At 43.4% G+C, this 19,365-nt stretch overlaps 1 protein-coding gene across 1 annotated transcript; it reads right to left on the reverse strand.

Moving 5' to 3' along the window:
* Positions 1-2,093: 2,093 nt before the first annotated feature.
* Positions 2,094-18,740, reverse strand: kcnk10b (potassium channel, subfamily K, member 10b). The gene is made up of 8 exons (XM_076299536.1): positions 18,500-18,740; positions 16,246-16,655; positions 7,862-7,979; positions 6,697-6,857; positions 6,013-6,205; positions 4,688-4,830; positions 3,549-4,049; positions 2,094-3,473 (listed from the first exon to the last, which is right to left on the reverse strand). Exons 1-8 carry the CDS (start codon positions 18,552-18,554, stop codon positions 3,312-3,314), a joined length of 1,743 nt encoding a protein of 580 aa, XP_076155651.1. The 5' UTR covers positions 18,555-18,740; the 3' UTR covers positions 2,094-3,311.
* Positions 18,741-19,365: the final 625 nt, after the last annotated feature.

Genomic DNA, 19,365 nt, shown 5'->3' on the forward strand with positions numbered 1-19,365 from the left:
CTGCAAACTGGCCCCATGTTTTTACGGCATGTTGCAGATGCCCAAGGAAGCTTTTAAAGAATATCAGTACAGCTTTTACACTAATGGACTTTTCCTAATGCAACACTGGCTTCACTCCTGAGCAAGGATAAATGACCATGAACTCAATCTATCAAGTGGTGTCAATCAAGAGTTCCTTGATCATATAACCAAAAGTGAGCTCAGTGGGAGAGTGCGCTGCTGGAAACAGGATGGGCCATGCAGAAACACAATTAAGCTCATTTGCAGCTCACAACTCATTTACACACATTTAATCATACAAGCAAGACAAAGAAAGCAGAGAGAGATAGAGAGAGAAAGAGAGAATGAGAGAGAGAGAGAGAGAAAAATTAGTAAGATCTATAGGTATAATTGCTGTATAATTTCTCACTGCTTTTTGATGGTGCATTTGCAGGTATTTGTGGTATTTTGTAAGTAAATGTATGAAATGGAATAAACTGCACAGCCAAAGCAACACTGCTTCAGGTTAAAATGAATTTCTTTCATCCTTTTCAAAATTATTCATCTTCATTAAGAACAATTATGTGCATTGAAATGCTTTTCACAGATGTGCTTTCAGTGAGCTTTGAAGTCTTAACTAACAGGTATGTGAAAGCTCAACATTCATGATCTTGGAGGCAAAATCATTTGAAAAGTTACATGAAGGTTACATTGAATATTAAAAAGGACTGCAAGTGTTCAACCGTCAACTGCCTGCTATTGAAGAGTAAGTAATTCACTCATATCGGTAACATCAGAAATGAAAGAAGAAAGAAAAGAAAAGAAAGTAGAAAGTCAATAATACATCCCTCCCGTTTGACAAACACTAATTTGCACCTTACACCATTTTCTGTTCCGAGTCTAGCTAATGCACCTGAGAGAGGAAAGCACTACTATGCTGATGTAATACTTTCATGTCTATTATGGCCCACATGGGCTTGTTTACAGTCCTACTGGCAGGAGGCTGCACTGTGGTCTTTTCGTCGTTAACTGCAGACAGGACGTAAACATGCTCATGGCCTGCCCTCCACGTTGCAATGCAAGTTTACGCTGTTGAGGGGGGGGTTATGTGGGGGTTGTGTGTGGGGGTGGGGGTTATGTGGAGGTTGTGTGTGCTCACGTGCTCCCATTAATCATGAGTCATCAATAAGACAACAAGACGTGGTAGACAGGTGGAGGTTGCATCAACCTTGGAGGCAGCCCTGTCTCTAATAGATAGCTACTCTAATAGAGAAATTGTATCGCTCCTCCTCCCTCGGTCTCTTTCGGTCTTCTCCTCTCTTCCCTCCCTCCATTACCACCCCACCCCAACACTCCTCTCTCTATCCAACTATCTTCTTTCCTCTCTTATCACCATTGCTGTCATAGTCTTTGTCATTTGGTCTCTCGCACGTGCTCACTATGCTCCTCTCCCTCTCTCTCCTCTCATTGCCTGTGCTTTGATTAATTTCCTGTCGCGTGATCGGTGAGATCGCTTCAGCTCAACGCTCCAAGTCAAATTGTATGACCCTGGCTGACTGCAAAATGATCTGCTGAGCCCTCCACCTTTTTGAAGTTGGGCTGGCAGTTAGTCATGCGAACCAACCTTCCAGAGAACCAGGTGTCAGAGAACACTATTTATCATCCATTACATAATGTTGCTTTGCCCAACCCTTTTATACCAGGCTGTGAGTGGTTCTCGCATGCAACATCACTGCATCTGCTGTTTTTCTTCACACTTCAGTGATCATTACTAAGCTTTGCTCCTCGGCCATAAACAAATGTACTATTAACCTTTCAAAGTTTTTATTTATCCTGATAATTATGGGTTGTTATGAAGTTTGAAACACTTCACGTTATGAAGTTTGAAAAGCTTCTCTGCTTTTCTTTAAAGGTTTAGTCCATTATTTTTGGTATCGTTTTATGAAAACTGACTTTTCATAAAATAACATTTTAGAACTCACTGTGACTGCGTGGCACTGGGAGAAATGTGAAAGGTGTGTTCTCAAAGAAGTACGTCTTAGGACAGGGTTATTTAACATTTGGTGTTTTTCCTTTATTTCTCAAAAGGCACTCACTAAGTCTCATGTAATGCCCAACAAAAAACTATTGTGATCAACACGGCCCAAGTTGTGGCTTTTTCCATCAGTATTTCAAAGCACTTAGTCAAAGTCCATCAATTTCTACACCTGATTAGTCTACCAAAACGGCATGCAGTGTTGAATTTATGTTTTAAATTGTGAACACTCTTGTTCATCTTTGCTAATATTTATTTTACATTGGAGACAGTTTCTGTTGTCACAGGCAATACTTCATAACAATAAGCAGCTGTTACACTGAAGAGAACATTCAGATTAATTAATATTGAACTGTCCAAGTATATTTTAGAAACTAAAAAGATTTGCCAATTTATTATTAATATTAAATAATTATTATTTGACATACTTGTAACAGGGGAAGACAAAAATGCCACCATTTAGAATGCTGGCAGTCCGTTATTTATCATATTTTTGTGTTTATCTAGAAAGAAGAACCACCCCTGAAACACAGGGAAAGCAGCTGACCACTCCCACAGGCCATTATTAGAAGGGGAATGGACCGCATGGAAATATCTCCCCACTTCTGATATTCTTAAGATTGGACATGATTAAATGTGATGAGATTAACTCTCTCATTCTTCCAAAAATGATAAAGGTTGGCAATTCCAGCTCCCAAAGGCTTTGATTGGTGATAAACTTTAGTTCCTCCACCAGACAATGTCTGCACGCACCCTAAATGGCTTAGTTTCCAATCAAACTCAAAAGTTGTATACATCTAAGTGATTGTGATCAAATGTATTACGATGTACAACATTTCTCAGCATGACAAGGATATGAGATATTGTATTCACAGACTGAATACTATATGTTGCATTCACAGATAATAAGTCGGCTGTTGACTTGCTCAATCAGCATGTATGCCACACAGTCAAAGCACAAGCTGACATCATCCATACACTTCTGTGTATAGTGAAGGCTTGACAGTTAATGATGATATGCTGCCAGGTCATTCTCTAGAGAACCCAAAGCCCCCTTGAAGTTGTCCTTCAAAGGAGCGATAAGCAAGTTGTCATTGGATAGTGTCTGGTGACCTTTTCAATTGTTCAGCAACAGAAATGGTGAAATGTGGGCGCGACTGACCTAATTCATAGTTCACGGTTGTCCAGTCACCATATGTCCAAAAGTAACGATGTACAAAAACAGAAAGGCACATTTTGAGACATGTCTGATCTCCTTGGCCTGAAACCCTTTCACAGTTTGATCTCTATGACATCCCTATGGCTGATGCTCTTGTCCCTCCAGCATTTTGTCAAGCTCCCTCTCTTTGGCCTGAGAAGGCACAAAACCGTTCGGCACATTGGGCTTGTCAGTATACTGGGGAACGTCACTGAGGCTTGTGTTGCCCTCCTTCTCCACCCTCTCCTCCTCCTCCTCTTCCTCCTCCTCCATCTCCATCTCCACCTCCTCCATTTCCACCTCCTCCTCCTCTTCCTCCTCGCCCCGCTCATCCACCTCGTTCTCCCTCAGCGTGGTGCTGCTGGCGCTGAAGCCCTCGCAGGCGCGCCGCACCTCCTCCGGGATGTTCCTCTGCATCTCGCGGTTCCGGCTGCGCTTGGCCAGCTTGGTGAGCGAGCCGAAGCGGTTGAAGAGGTTGTCGTCGGACGCGGCCTGCGGGGGGCCTCCGCCTCCCCCCGGTGCCGCCACCGCGTCGTACGCGCCCGCCGCCGACTGCAGCCCGCGCAGGTTGTTGAGCTTGGACTCGATGCTCTCCTGCGAGCCCGTCTTGAAGCGGCCCGCGTCCAGGCTGGCGAAGACGGCGCGCTTCTCGGGCGAGAGCATGTCCAGCGAGTGGGCGCGCTGGTCCAGGCCCAGGCGTCGGCGCTCCATGCTGCGGATGGTGGCGGCGCGCTGCAGCTTGTCGTGAATCTCCACGCTCAGGCGCCTCCGCGTCTCGCGGAACTCTGCCCGTACGTTGGCCTTCCACTCAGCAGCGTGGGCCTTGAACTCCCCGACCTGATGGAGACAGGGGGATGACAATGTCAATTTATTTATAGAGCACATTTTAAAACAACAGCAGTTGACCAAAGGGCTGTAAAAAAAGACCGATAACATAGAATTAACAAAGATAGTAAGGTGCTAGGGGCAAATCATGGATCAATCACAATCAAAACAATGACCAGGCCCCAGCCGTGGCACAACTGGCTGGGGCACCTGAACCGTACGCCGGCGACCCGGGTTCGATTCCTGCCCCTTGGTCCCTTCCGGATCCCACCCCGACTCTTTCTCCCACTCACTTCCTGTCATTCTCCACTATCCTGTAAATTAAAGCCATAAAAGCACCCCCCCCCAACAAAAATATATAAAAAACAATGGCCAAACTCTTACCTGTACATCGCAAAACTCATTTGTGTCGTAAAGCACATTTTCTATGGCTCTGATTTCATCGGCTCAAGTTAATGGCATACAGCCTTGTTCTTTACTTACTAATTTAGACCTCAATACAGACCACCTTTAAAACTCCACAACTATCTTAGTTATGACTTCCATGCCTTAAGGTCTACTCATGAGACATTACATAAGATGAAGGTCAGAGGACCTTTTCCCAGCGGTCTAATGTAATAATAAAGTAATGCAATCATGGAAGGCCCCACCTCTTCCTTCGTCTTCTTGGAAAGAACTCGGAGCCAGTCTCCAATCATGCTGAGGACAGCTGCGAAGTAGGCCAACCCGACCAAGATCCAAAACCACACCAACGGCTTGTACCACTGCCTGTACTCGGTCTCACGGTCACCACCTGAGCACAAATGGTTTCAGGATTAAGGAGAAATACAGTGAGGAATGAGGACAGCTCATTTAAGATGGTGAGTCTAAAAATAGCCTGCTCCTGAACGTTTGTCTCTGCTGATTGCCAGAGACAGTGGAATAAAAATCAATAGCGTGCATTAACGGTAAGCAGGCACAGCTCTGAATTAATGGTGACTCCCCACACAAATTCAATTTGAGTGAATTTGGTTTTTCACTGCCTGAAATGATTGTGTGTTGGTTGGAGAGGCTAGTTAACACACTAAGTACACCTTCTGATATTCTATACTGTATATTTCACTTTAACATCACCAAGCAAATTGCACTCTGGGAGAGACAAATGAAAATAGTTTTGTGATAAGGCCAAAATAGAAAATAGAAAAACAATACAACTGATTAAAATTACATTTTAGTAGGTAGCTTTATATACAGTATAATGATAAAAAAACGCATCAGGAAATCTGGAGGGAATATAGCATAGGTATAGCCTATGCATACCAGGGGGTCCTGCAGGAATGAATGCTATGGTACACACACCCATCTACAGAATGTTTGTTCAAGTTTACATATGGCTTTAAACAGTGTGTGCACTGTAACATCAGTAAGCATTATTCAGTATAATTAAGTTGGAATGCTAACGTTTTGACAAACACACCAATTTTGCCTACCTTGTTCTTGCCCATCTGAAATAACTCCTTTAACTTTACTGCCTCTATCCTTTCTGTTTTTGTTGTTTACAAAAAAAAACGTTTTATATCCATGATGGCCTTGATAACCAGCAACCATAGACAGTAAAAGAAAGCAACAAGTAGCCTAGCCTACAAATTCTGTAATTGCTGCGTTTGTGCGTTGTTATTCTCTCTCCTGCTGAAACAAAAGGTGTGCGTGTTCTGCATTAAGTTGATTTTGATAATGTGTTTACAAGCTTTACTTTACAGAAAATTGTAAATAGCCTGCTGTCATGCAGTTAATGGGATACTGTGCTGAGTTGGGAAGTTATGGTTGGCCAACTTGTTGTGAATACACACACAGGGGAAAATCTCTTTCGTTGTTGAGTAGCTGATGGTACACACAGTGTGTACAGCCGTACACCTGCAGGCACGCCTGATGCATACTGTGATGTTCAAAAGTAGTATCATATGATATAAAAGATGCTTAGGGTACCAGCATTTACCTGCAACATAATCCCCTATCCCAACTGTCGTGAGAGTGATGACTACAAAGTAAATGGCCTCCAGCGCAGTCCATCGCTCATAGTTTTTGAAGATAAGTGCCGGGAGAGCGACGAAGACTAGGCATCCCGCCAGGATGAAGAGTATGGTGGAGGTCACTCGGATCTTGGTCTGGCTGATCTGTCTGTGTCTCTGCTACAATGCGAACAACATGCATGTATTAGTTCAATGATAAATCCAGACATGAATAAATAAATAAATGAGCATTCTACTATAAGGTGTCTGGAATCTGAGAAATGCTCCATGAGTTTATTCTACTTTTATTACTCTCTCATGTCTATTGCAATAACACTACAAGGTTGTATTTTGTTCACTGTTCATCAGAGACCGCACTGAAGCCTGAAATTACTTAATAGCCTTCACAATCAACATGGAAATCAAAGCCAACCACAATTACTAATTCAAATCAATAGCAAGACAAAGCTGTGTTCTAAAGCTAGTAACCAAAGCACATCAACGGCACCTTACTTTCAATGAACCTATTACAGTTAAAAGGCTCTCATTAATAAATGTTAAAGTTGCCTCTGGCTAAAAGACTCATGATCAGACATCAATGAGTGATTAAAAACATTTTGATTTCAGGATATGAAAATAACAATGTTGGTGCCAATTATGTAGAAGCTTACCCTAAACATTCTCTCCACCTTCAAGATGCATTTCACAAAGATTGTTCCAAGCTGGTCACCAATTCCAGCAAGGAGAAACCCAAACAAAGGAATGCCAATTATGGCATAACAGATGCAGAAGATCTTGCCACCTTCTGTGCTGGGTGCAATGTTTCCATAACCTGTAGCAAAGTACATGGAATAGACATGGCAATGTTACAATAACATTTGCAACATCACAAAAACTCTATAGTCACCAACTCAGACATGCAACTCTACAAAAGGTAGAAATCAATGTATATGCTAAGGGTGTATGCAAATGATGCAGATTGATTTGATCTCTCAATAGTGTGGGCTTAAGAGCACATGAAGGACAGACAGAGAGGGCAAACTATGCCAAACATAACTTTTCTCCCATCATTTTAGACATAATTATTATGCTTTTCTACATTATTACTATACATGACATCAAATTACCGGTAGGTGTATATTTGCTGATCCATCAGCCTTAGGCGTGAGCTACACCAGGCGCGTTACTGAAGCGTTCCGTTCGCGTATAGTCTGCTGTAACAATTAGCTGCCACTATAATCAATGGAAGTAGCTACACCAGACGTGACAGCGGCGCGTACGTTCGAAAAAAATAGACCATTCATTTAAAATGGATTTTACACGTCGCAAACGGAACGCTTCAGTTACGCGCCTGGTGTAGCTCATACCTAAATGACAAGTGTGTAATTGAGATCTACTCTCCAGATGACATGTCATGTCTTTCTCCTAAAGCTCTCAGAGGCACGTATGTAAGGGCATTCATAACAAATTTTAACATAACAAAACAACTCTCATACAAAAGAGTTTTGTACATTTTACAAGAGACAAAAAGAGCAGTTTTCTGTATTGGGAGGTTGTTTGCTGCATGATTTGTCAACCAGGGCAAGCCTACTCTTCCCATAGATTTCAGTCCCACGAGAGCCGTCTTCTTCTTAGAATTCACCCTAACAGATGGCGGGAGCCATTAAACTGAATACAGTAGCAGTGTATGGCTGTGTCTCTCGAGAGGACATGCATGGGTCAGGTGAACAGGCTGTTAAAAAGGCTATCATCTCTATTGATTATCGCTGTGGGTGCAGCCTGCATACAAAGCCGGACACTGAAGGTCAGATGCTTTGGGGATGAAAGAAAGGTTACCTATTGTTGAGATCACCGTCCCCGCGAAGAAAAAGGAACTGCCCAGGTCCCAGTGGCTGGAGTCGTGGGACGTGTTTCCGATCGGACTCACACCGGCACTGACCGCCTCTATGGCATGCTGGAGGAGGGAGGGTACAGGGACGGGGAGAGACAAATGAAAGAAAGTATGAAAACATGAGCCAAACATTAACTGAAAACATGTCTTGTTAGATCAAAGAGCAAACAAAAAAACGTTCTCAGACTGAGACAAAAAGAGTGGGGGGGCATTAGGTGAAATTCTCCGACTTCACTTCGAGTGTCTGCAGGCCAGGGCATTATCCATGGCTGCCTGGACAGATCAAAGAAACATAATGCTTCTAAAGAGAGCCAGAGAGGGAATGAGACAGAGAAAGAGATGGAATAAACACGCTGTTGTGTGCCTGCATCCGAAATACACAGCACACACCATAAATAATGTTTCCATATTTAAAGTACTGTGTATGTGCAATGACTTTCCATATGATCACATGGATATCACATGATATTGACAAGAGAGAACTGGTGGTTGTCACAGGAGGTGTTGTCTTATGTTCTTCAGCTCCAAGGCTGAACCCTAACATTATAATTTCAGCACACAGTGGAAGCACTGTGCAACGCCTGGTAATGTAACCTCTGTGAAGGTTATGAACATTAGGCGATATGATGACCCTCAATTAAACATGTACTTCCATTAGGTAAACTGTCATTGAATAGTATCTAACTATGATACTACATGAAGTTAGATACATATGATATAGTGTATATATCATGTTCAGTACACTGTATAGTTACAATACACTGTTATATGCTACTGTGACAACTTTGTATATGCTATGCCATCTAACTAGGTACCAGTGTGTCAACCGTGCCTTCAAAAAGCACAATTTACTCTGTTTCATTTTTAGCAGCAAGCCTCCCACTCTCAGCTATCAGATGCAGAAGTTGCACCCTGCGGCCTGTATATTTTCACAGCTACTACAGCTTCCCGTCATAACAAGATTGCACATCTACACCTACATCTCATGCCGAGAAAGTGTGTTGAATCTGCAGGTGTTATTTCCCCTATTTTAGTTTCAGTATCATTTGTAATTCATTTCATTTCCTTTTGTAACCACCCAAACTAAATTCAGATATGGTTAAAAACAGAATCCCGATTAGGTTAGAGTTGAAGAGTTTAGATGCAAAACCCTCTCACCACTTTTTTATCAAGCTCCTATAGGTTTTTGCCTACAAATCGATATTCCAGACCAGGAAGAGAGTGGTATTTAGCAGATGTTGCAGGAGAACATTCACTCACTATAGTTATCTCATTTTTGACAGGAGGTGGCGTTTAGAGGCTTTTGCATCTGACCTCATCATTTGTTCTTAGATTGTAACAAACCCTTTAATGAATCAGCGGTGAATCTGGTGCCTACAGTCACACAAGTGGCTATTTCTCTAGTTGATCTTGGCATAATTTGAGCAATGCATATTTAATGTCTATACCAAGGTATTTCAGTCTGTGAATGGCAACACTTCCTTCCATGTAATTCCTGTCATCTGAAAAAACAAACTGCCTGTGCTGTCAAGCACCCCCCGCCTGACTTATAAAATATTAAGCGGTTGCACTCAGTGAGGTGGCAGGGGCACTGCCTCTTAAAGCAGCGGAGCATCTGCTCACACTGATTAGCATGTCCTCCCACAGTGGCCGCCCAATCCTATAGGCCTGTCAGTTTTTCCACAAGGCGACTCTGTGGAAACCCTGTTTGACAAACAGAGATGCTAAATCAATTAGATGTACACACGTTTATGAACGGAGGATTGTTTAGAACACCTGCTGTTGCAGCCAACTGCAAACATCAGTCAAAATGACGTGACAAGGAGAAACTGCTGCCACCCTCCCTCTCTCTTTTATTCTCTCCCTCTCTCTGTATCTTTTTAACAAAAAATTGATTCCATTTGAATATCCCTACTTTTTCCCAGAGCCGCTGCATATTTCTGCACATTGCTAAATTGTGTCACCAACACTGCAGTGGCAGCGTGGGACAACCGGGGGGTCTCGTTTGGCATGAGCTCATGACGAGGCCCTCAGCAGGTGCCACTCCCAACCCCTCCTCCTCCCACCCCCTCCTCCTGCGGCTGCTCGCCCTCCTGCTGCCCCGGCACGTGAGTCAGGTGCAGCGATGGTGACGGCTGTTGTCGCTGCTGCTGCCAGAGCGCTCCTGTGCCTCCCCTCCGCAGGCTACATCAGCACACATGAACATGGAGGGAGCGCTTGTTTAGAGAATTAGCTCAGCACACCGAGGCCACGAGGCGAGGCCACAAGTTATAATGGAAAAAAGACAAAAGACTACAGCTCCTAGAAAATCAGTCTACGTTCACAGATCCATCAAAATGTAATGTTGCTGTTCTGACATCGTCAGACTGAAGAACTGTCTCTCTGACACTTAGATCAGCAGCACCGGAGCGCCACAGGGAACTGTGCTCTCTCCAGTCCTGTTCACTCTGTACACATCTGAATTCTGCTACAACACCGAGTCATGCCACATGCAGAAGTTTTCTGACGATACTGCAATTGTGGGGTGTATCAGGAACGGGCAGGAGAAGGAGTACAGGAGCCTGGTGGAGGACTTGCAATGGTGCAAACTCAATCATCTTCAACTCAACACTTCAAAGACCAAGGAGATGGTGGTGGATTTCCACAGGTCTAAGCCCACTCTGCTACCAGTTCCCATTGATGGGGTCAATGTGGAGGTGGCACCTACAAGTATCTGGGTCTCCACCTAGACAATAAACTGGACTGGACAGCCAACACTGATGCACTCTACAAGAAAGGGCAGAGCAGGCTGTACTTCCTGAGGAGGCTGCGGTCCTTCAATGTGTGCAGCAAGCTCCTCAGGATGTTCTACCAGTCTGTTGTTGCCAGCGTCCTCTTCTATGCAGTGGTATGCTGGGGAGGAAGCACAAAGAAGAAAGATGCGGGGCGAATTGACAGGCTGGTAAGGAAAGCTGGCTCTGTAGTGGGAGCTGAACTGGAGTGCATCACTTCAATATCTGACAAAAGGACCCTGAACAAACTGATCAACATCTTGGACAATGAGTGTCATCCACTCCACAGCACTATTGGTAAGCAGAAGAGCCTGATCAGCTGGAGACTTCGCTCACTGCCTTGCACAACAGACATACTGAGGAAGTCATTTGTCCCCAGGGCCATTGACCTGTTCAATGCTTCACTTAAGGGAAGATGAGAGATAGACTTCTCTGCATAGTCTGTCTGCCTCTTCACCCCCTCCATGTTTGGATACTGTCTGTCCACTAGCCACTTTTTACCACTGTCTTTCTGCCTCACTGTTTGCGTGCTATATTAGCACATTAGCACATATGCATAACCCCTCCCTCCATGCCACAGCCGAACTGTGGCCACACTTATACCTTTTCTTAAAATAGTGATATATATAAATATATAGATATATAGACTTATTCTTGCACTGTTGCACTGTTGGACTCATTTGCACTATCACCATGACCCCTATCACCATTGCACTATCACCGTGACACTCACTCAGAGCACCTTACCTTACCTTACTATGCACAGAGAATCACAGGCTCAGTCCCTGCCTCAGTCATTGCAAGCGCCTCTTGATTGATTAATCACCACTATGTGGATACAGTTTTTAGAATTGATTTAGATTAAGTGTTAGCTAGTATAATTTGTATTTTAGTATAGTATATTTAGTATATTCTTTATCTTCTACTGTCCTTATTGCTTAGTTGTGTTTTTTTATTATATACTTTTAATTACTTTTTCTGCTGTTAGTGAATGTGTGTGTGTTGTCTGTCTGTATGCTACTGAGACCTTGAATTTCCCCTGAGGATCAATAAAGTATCTATCTATCTATCTATCTATCTATCTATATTTGATTGCAGACTGAAGACACCTGAACTAATTAATTCCTTGTCCAGTCCATTGAGTGAGCTAAATTATTGAATGTTACAAAAGATAACATATCACACGGAAACAATAATAGTGAAGATGCAATTGAATTTATGGATTGAAGCCACTATAGCCTACATGCAATGACCTGTGCCTTCACAGTAAATACACTAATTGAAGACCTACTGCAGGGTCTGAATGTGTCAGAAATTAGTCAATGTCACTGTGAAAATGAAGCAATTTACTGGAGCAAAGCCATCTATGGCACGTGTGGGGCTTTCAACTGATTTTGGCTACAGAAACTGGACTTGGCTGACTTATAGTTTGGCCCAGTCTTAGAGGTTATGCAGAGCACAACCCACATGAAACGGAATAGGGCCTGTCTCTTCCTAAAGTGGATTGCACTTATACCTTCCACATTAAATGGACATGCTTTTGCTTACCAGAAAAGAAAAACAGTGTTGCAACTTACTCATGCATCACATTGATATTGAGTTACAAGTGCTACATGACAATAAGCCCCTCTCTCTTAGCAGCAGAGTTCGCTGTGTAAACACATTGATTAGCATCAAGCTGAGGGTTCTGAAAGGCACATCTTAAAAAACATCTATGATTGTATTAGCGCGATCCGCACTTAGTCATCGTGGCTGTCAGAGTCAGGTACCCATGTGTTCTCAGTGGGCTGGCAGAGTCCTTGAGTCACCCACACTCCGCAGCCATCAAAACCGCCACCCCTGATAGGGCAGCCCCTCGGAACTGCCTGCTGATGGGCAGGCGTGATTTCAGCTGGCCCCCTGCCCAGCGGTGACGGACAGCAACATGACAGCGTGACAAAGCACTAATGCAGTAAATATGGGACCTGCTGGAGAGGGTCCTATATCAGTCATGGATATGCACAGTCAAGGGAGCTTTCAAAACAAAAGGAAGCTTCTCAGATCCGAGCAGAACATAATGTTTTCTAAACTATATTTATACACTACCGGTCAAAAGTTTGGGGTCACTTAAAAAATTATTTTCCAATCCATTATAGACAAAATACCAGCTGAGATCAGTTGCATTGTTTTTTTTGATCAGGGCAGCAGTTTTCAGATTACATGATGTGCTTACATAATTGCAAAAGGGTTCTCTCTCTATGTTTTCTCAGTTAGCCTTTTAAAATAGATTAGTAAACAGAATGTGCCTTTGGAACATTGGATGAATGGTTGCTAATAATGGGCAATGTAGATATTGCATGAAAGATCAGCCATTTCTTTCTACAACAGTCGAGAAACCTTTTGCAATTATGTAAGCACATCATGTAATCTGAAACTGCTGCCCTGATTAAAAAAAACACAATGCAAATAATCTCAGCAATGAAATGGAATAGAAATTTCTAAGTGACTCCAAATTTTTGACCGGTAGTGTCATGAGTCTGCTCCCTGCTCCACTAATTGGATATTATTCTACCTCACTCTGCCTGTTGCCACACCCCCCTCACGCTCACACTCTAACCTATCAGGAAGCTCACCTGTTCATTGCTCCTAATCACTGCCACCTGCACCTTGTTACCAGCTGCTGTGTGTGTGTGTGTGTGTGTGTGTGTGTGTACTTAAGGCACAGGTCTCCAAACATTCAGTGTCAGTTCGTCTGCAATTCAGCGTGTTCCTGTTCGTTGGCCTTCCTCAACTGATCGCCGTGCTTATTCCTACCTGTTTGACCCGACCTGTTCAACCGTACAACGACCATCTTCCCGCTCCTGGTAACCAGACCTGTTTTCACTGTTTTCAAGATTTCTGTATCTTCGCTTCTGTGCCTCTACCTCTCTCAGAACACTCTGCCTGTGCCTGCCAACCCCAGCCTGTGCCGGTGTCTGCTGCTGCTTGTTCCACTCAGCCTCTCACAGGCCCCACTCCAGCCACTGGGGTCTCTCACTCCACTCAGCCTCTCACAGACCCCACTCCAGCCACTGGGGTCTCTCACTCCACTCAGCCTCTCACAGGCCCCACTCCAGCCACTGGGGTCTCTCACTCCACTCAGCCTCTCACAGACCCCACTCCAGCCACTGGGGTCTCTCACTCCACTCTGACTCTCACTCTCCACTTCCCCTTTCCCCTTATTTAATAAAGATAACCTTCTGGTGTTCGTGAAACGCATCTGGTTCTCCTGTCTCGTACTTGACAGGTAGTGTGTATATACATATTATATACAAGAGAATGTGTATGGATTTGGTTTGAGGGACGATGCTATGGCAACAACTTGGCAAGTGTTTTATCACGCCATGAGAATTCAATCAAGGTTGAGAAGGTCCATCGCAATCCCTAACCAAGAGTCCATGTTGAGGAGGGGGCATGCTTGAAGCCAGTGGAACATCCAATGAATTGAACTGAATTGAATGAGTAATTGATTTCCCACGGAACCAGTTAGCACACATTGTATTAAAGGGTTTACATCAGTCCCCTTCCCTTCCAGGGAAATAGGAGCCATTGATTTCCTCAAAACGTCCAGTTTGTGCTACTGAAGTAATGAGGGCAACTAAGATGTTCTAAAGACCAGAGGGAGAGAGGGACATGTGCTGGGTGGGCGTTATTTTGCACCACATTAGTATTACAGACATAACCAGCAAAGGAAAACTGGAGCAAACCCGTTACACGTTCTCCACAGATGCTATAAGGCACGTTTACTTGAGCTGACAAGCTGAAGAATAAGAGGCAGAGACTTTTTACAGTTCTAGGTGATGCATATGGCAACATTTCATCAAAGAGCACTGCATGCTGTTGGCCCTAGACACCCATATCTTGTCATAAGTGGGATTTGAAGATGACAGAGTCTCATAGAGAGGGTGTGCTACGGAACAGACTGTGTCCATCTGGTTCCGGAGCTTTATGGATCCCTGGGCCCTCATTGGCAGAAGTGCCCATCATCAGCGGCCGCTGTAAAAATAACTTTTCTGAGGGGTGAAACTGTCAGTGACACTGAAGGATGTGGCAGGGGCCCATAATGTTCTGTTTTGATTATGAATCAGCATTATAAAACCATTAGTTTCGGCTCTTATACAACAATAAAAAAGAGCACACCGTGACCAAGAAGGCGAAGAAGGCAAAGTCAAATAATGAATACTTCATGTAAACCTGTGAACAATTACTGTCCGTGATTTTTCACTGCAAAAGTCTTCAGCAGCTTTTTCCGCCAGTTATGTAAAACCAGCACTATCCTTTCCACGTCAATCACACCCTCAAGACATTGTTTAGGGTGCGTGGTTGTAGTGTGTGCCGAAAAAAAAATCAATACAAGACTTGAATTATTCACACAATCAGGGGTGTAGTGGTAAAATAAGAAGTGGGTAAACTGTGAATTCTGTGACCATGGTAAGGTGGACTGCATCATGCTATCAGATTTTTTAAAAAGGCATTCAGAACATTTAATGATGGTAGAGGTTATTGTCCAATGTTTATAACAATACCAGTGGTATTAAATAGTTTAGTGTGTTGATGAGTGTACATATTCTGGATGTGGATAATACAGTGTGGTTTTTGAATATTAAAAGTTGCAATTGGTGAATAAACTCTTTTGAGAGGTGGATAAACTCTATTTTCATAAATTTCAGAGGAAGATAAACTATGTTTACTTGCGTTAAACCTCCACTACAACCCTGCACACAATAGTTCCATGCTATCGCTTTTGGTACTGTTCTCATGTAATAAAACACAACTGGCTTTTGGTACTGTTCTCATGTAATAAAACACAACTGGCTGATGACTGCATTGATCAAGGTTCATGTCCAAGTTGGGGCCTGCGAAACGCTTTGAGGCGTACTGTTATGGTGTAATATATATAAAACCAAACAGAATTGAAAATCGGAAAGATGACAATGAACTCTTGCACTTTTTGAAGTGTCTCTGCAGCCCACAAGTTTTTAGTGACACTAACAGTAATTCCCTGCAGACTTGGAGCACTCGCTGCAGACTGATGAAGTGGTTTGTGAGCTGACACCTGACATTTCCTGATTAGCTGCTGCCCACGGTCTCTCGCAGTAGGCTGTCAGCAGGACATCCATTCTAATGGACAGCCTAGAGACAGGGGGTCCCTAACTGACACCACAAGACTCAGGGCCACAGTTGGACAAGTGCTAATTAGCTAATCAGATGGCTGAAAGTGTAAAAGTCTTCTAGTGGGCATTTCTGTTTCCATCATTGTCAGTTTTGATGGCCTTAGCTGTAGTGTTTTGCATTTATGTGAAAAATAAGCATTTATATGATGCGGTAGTGTTAACTCTTACTGTGTTGTTTTTCTAAAAGAGATTTGAGCTTTAATTGAATACTAGTCAACCTCTGAAGCTCCAGACAGGCAGGCTACACACATTGCTTGATGTCAACGTGTCTCTCAAATGAGAAAGGTAGTGAAATGTTAGGATATGTGGAGATTCATGTGTTGACTTAGCAATGTCACATGACGCTGTCGTTACACTATGCATTACCTTGATCAGATCCTCTAATTCGGCAGGTGAGACACACGAATGATTCTGCAGGAACATGGCCTTCTTCAGCGTGATGCTGTCCTTCTGGTTGGTCTCAAAGGGCCTCTCGAGAGCCTGGAACACCAGCCCTCCACCGATGAGGTAGAACATCACCACCACGAACACAGCAACGACGGTCTTCCACTTCATCACGGAGTGCAGGGCCGAGCCATCCACACTGGCGTCCAGGCTGGCCACAACGCTGGCAGAGCGCGAGGAGATGGAGAGCCTGGGCAGTGGGCAGTGCCCGCTGAACTTGACGTCGCAGCCCATTGGGTTCTGCATGGCCGAGACGCTGGCATGAACGAGGGAGGACTGAACCACATCAGGATCCTCCTTCTTCGGAGGCACCATGTTAGTCTGGACCGCCACTGGAAAGTAGGATGAACAGAGGGGTATTTTAGTTGCCATAAAATAGGTACACAGGGCCAGCTATTTGCAGTTTAAAGAAAAAAGAGCAAAGGTGCAGAGAAAGGGAAAGAGAGAGAGACAGACAGAGAGAGGGAGAGGCATACGGTAATAGTAGGCATGCCTGTATGGCTATAACCCCAGGCAACAACGGAATAGAGACTGTCATTAGTGTGCAATGCACTGCCATTACAAAATAACTGAACTGTATCCACTAAAAGCACATTATACCAGATGAAACTGCTCTTGCTCTTGATCAGCAATCATCTGCTATGCAATACTTTCTGGCAGATAATCGAGAAAGCACATACACCCCCTTGACGAAATCCTCAAATGAATGCAGCAGAATCTATGAATAACGTACAGTGTTCAGTATTCCCATCCACCTCTCTTTCAATGGGATTGTGCAAAAGGACCATTGATTTCCTAATGGACCAGATAATAACATTTAGTGTCTGGCTCAGGATGAACCTGGGTCATGGACAGAGTCAAGGATGCATCCATACTTTCTAACACACATTAAGACCCCCTCCTATCTACCTCTGCATGATGGAACATCCGCCTTTGTGGGGGACAAGGGGGCGGGAGCATAGTCCTAGAATGATGTAATCCCCTTTTTGTCTATGCATGACATGTTTCAAGAGGGGTGCTGTCTGGCCTACTGTTTTTATAAACATCTTCAAGTGTCCTGCTGTCTTTTAAACACTCTGAAATCTGACACCAGATACATTTACATGATAGGTCTGCGGAATGTCTCTCACATTGATTGGATTCTAGTTACAAGAAATGTATAAAAACATGTCAAACTGTTTTGCAAATTAGGTTTGTTGTCTAGTGGTCCTAACCACCTGGGGGGTTCAGTTGATGGGAAGTCTATATGCCCTGATCTTAATTAGTCATACTGGCTGAGCTTGATGACTCACGGGTGTCCGGGAAACCAAACTGCTGCCAAACCCTTTTCCAGAAGACATAAATATTAAAGGAAAATTACTAGAAACACCTAAGCATTTTGTCAATAATTAAATGATGGGTTTTATCAAGACAAATAGCTACCAGTTTGCCAAATTTCAGCTTCACAATATGGAAATAAGGACATAATTCCCGGATATTCAAACCTAGTAGTTTGTCCTAACCAACCACAACTTCATGTAACCGTCATTTGAATTTCAGTGACACACTAGTCACCTCCCTTTCCAAGATCAGTAAGTATTAGTAAGTATTATATTAAGTATTATAAGGGGATGTGGGATTAAAAGGAGGTATTGGTGAGATTGATAATTGTGGTAGTGATTACAATGGTGATGGTGCTGATGATTGTAGTGGTGGTGGCGTTGATGATGATGATGATGAACATGATGATGAGGAGAGTGAGTGAGACAAAGTGACTATAAATCTCAAAATAGGTAGCACAACGATATGGCTACGGCTTTTGAAAGCAAACAACGAAATGAAAGTGATATAACACAACATAACCTGATCAAACGCGAGTCAGCTCTAGAGCGTGGTCAAGACCCCACTCCACTTCCCGGCATCTCTCTTTAATTTCATTCTCTGAAGACACGTAATTTGCCTGCACACTGTTGCAAACCAATGTAATAATCCATCTCATCATTCTGCCATGTTTAAATTAAATTCCGCAAGCAACCAGTATAATAGAATTTCAAAAAACGCAAATGGATAGTTTGACGTTGATAGGGTGTGTTGCCAGATGAACCGAGTCCCCAGAAATGAAAAAGTAAATAAAAAACATGCAAAGACTTAAATGCAACCGTGTAAAAAGATTTATTCACTAAAACAATGTACAAACCTTGTTCGGGATCCCAGTTTACCTGTTTCCTTGGATTGTCTATCGGAAATTTCATCGTGATTGTTTCAAATAACAAAGACAATAGACATCTCTATAGAGTAGAGATGAAACAAAACAGCAAAATACTTTTGTAATTCAGCGACGCCCTTCAGTAACCTTTTTCATTTTGTGGTCACTGGCAGAAAAAAAATCTCGTAGTAGAAGCACAACCACATTGTCTGCATTCGGTTTTCGCTTGGCTAGGTCCGCGCATAATGGATGCGAGGCGCACGAGACAAAGTGATGAGCATAAGCGTGCACATCGTGCTGTTTCTCAGTTTAAGTACCACCCGACCCGACCCGTGTAGAATACGGTCCACTTCGTCACTTGACACCACCTTAAAGTGTAACGTTAACCTAGGACGTGCAGATTTGAGTAGCCCACTATAACCATTGATTTAATTCATCCCAAGAAGATTGCCCAGACTTCCAACCCCCCACACGGTTCTTCCCAGCACCGGTCTTTGTGTAGGCAGAAAACGAATTTCGTGAGCTTGTATTATTAGCCTACGTCTGTCATTTTTGTATGGCCAGTTGATGACCAGTTCCTGAAGGCAGTTCCAAACTGATGAAACACACATTTGTAAACACTTACTGATAGGTGGGGTCCTCTGCGTTGTTTGGATTTACTACACCTTTCCCTTGTGCAAATGGCTAAGAGGGGGGATCTCCTGCATGCCCCAGTTAACCAATCATTCCTGTGGAATACTGAAATTATGAATGATTTATCTCACATGAAGATTCATTTTTCATGACATAACAGCTGAAATGATGGGAGAGTCTCTAACATTTAGGAATAAATGCAGAGTGAATTATTTCAGGAGAAT

Source organism: Alosa pseudoharengus, unplaced genomic scaffold (assembly GCF_046254945.1).
Source record: "Alosa pseudoharengus isolate Yale_2024_CS ecotype anadromous, Long Island Sound unplaced genomic scaffold, YU_APseudo_1.1 YU_APseudo_1.1_scf_22, whole genome shotgun sequence".
NCBI classification, from domain to species: Eukaryota; Metazoa; Chordata; class Actinopteri; order Clupeiformes; family Clupeidae; genus Alosa; species Alosa pseudoharengus.

Excerpts from the sequence above, each read along its gene's own strand:
- kcnk10b (XM_076299536.1), bottom strand. The coding sequence starts at position 18,554 with ATGAAATTTCCGATAGACAATCCAAGGAAACAGGTAAACTGGGATCCC. Across the intron at positions 16,656-18,499 it reads AAACTGGGATCCCGAACAAG|TGGCGGTCCAGACTAACATG; the intron begins GTTTGTACATTG and ends CCTACTTTCCAG. Across the intron at positions 6,858-7,861 it reads GACGGTGATCTCAACAATAG|GTTATGGAAACATTGCACCC; the intron begins GTAACCTTTCTT and ends ACTTTGCTACAG.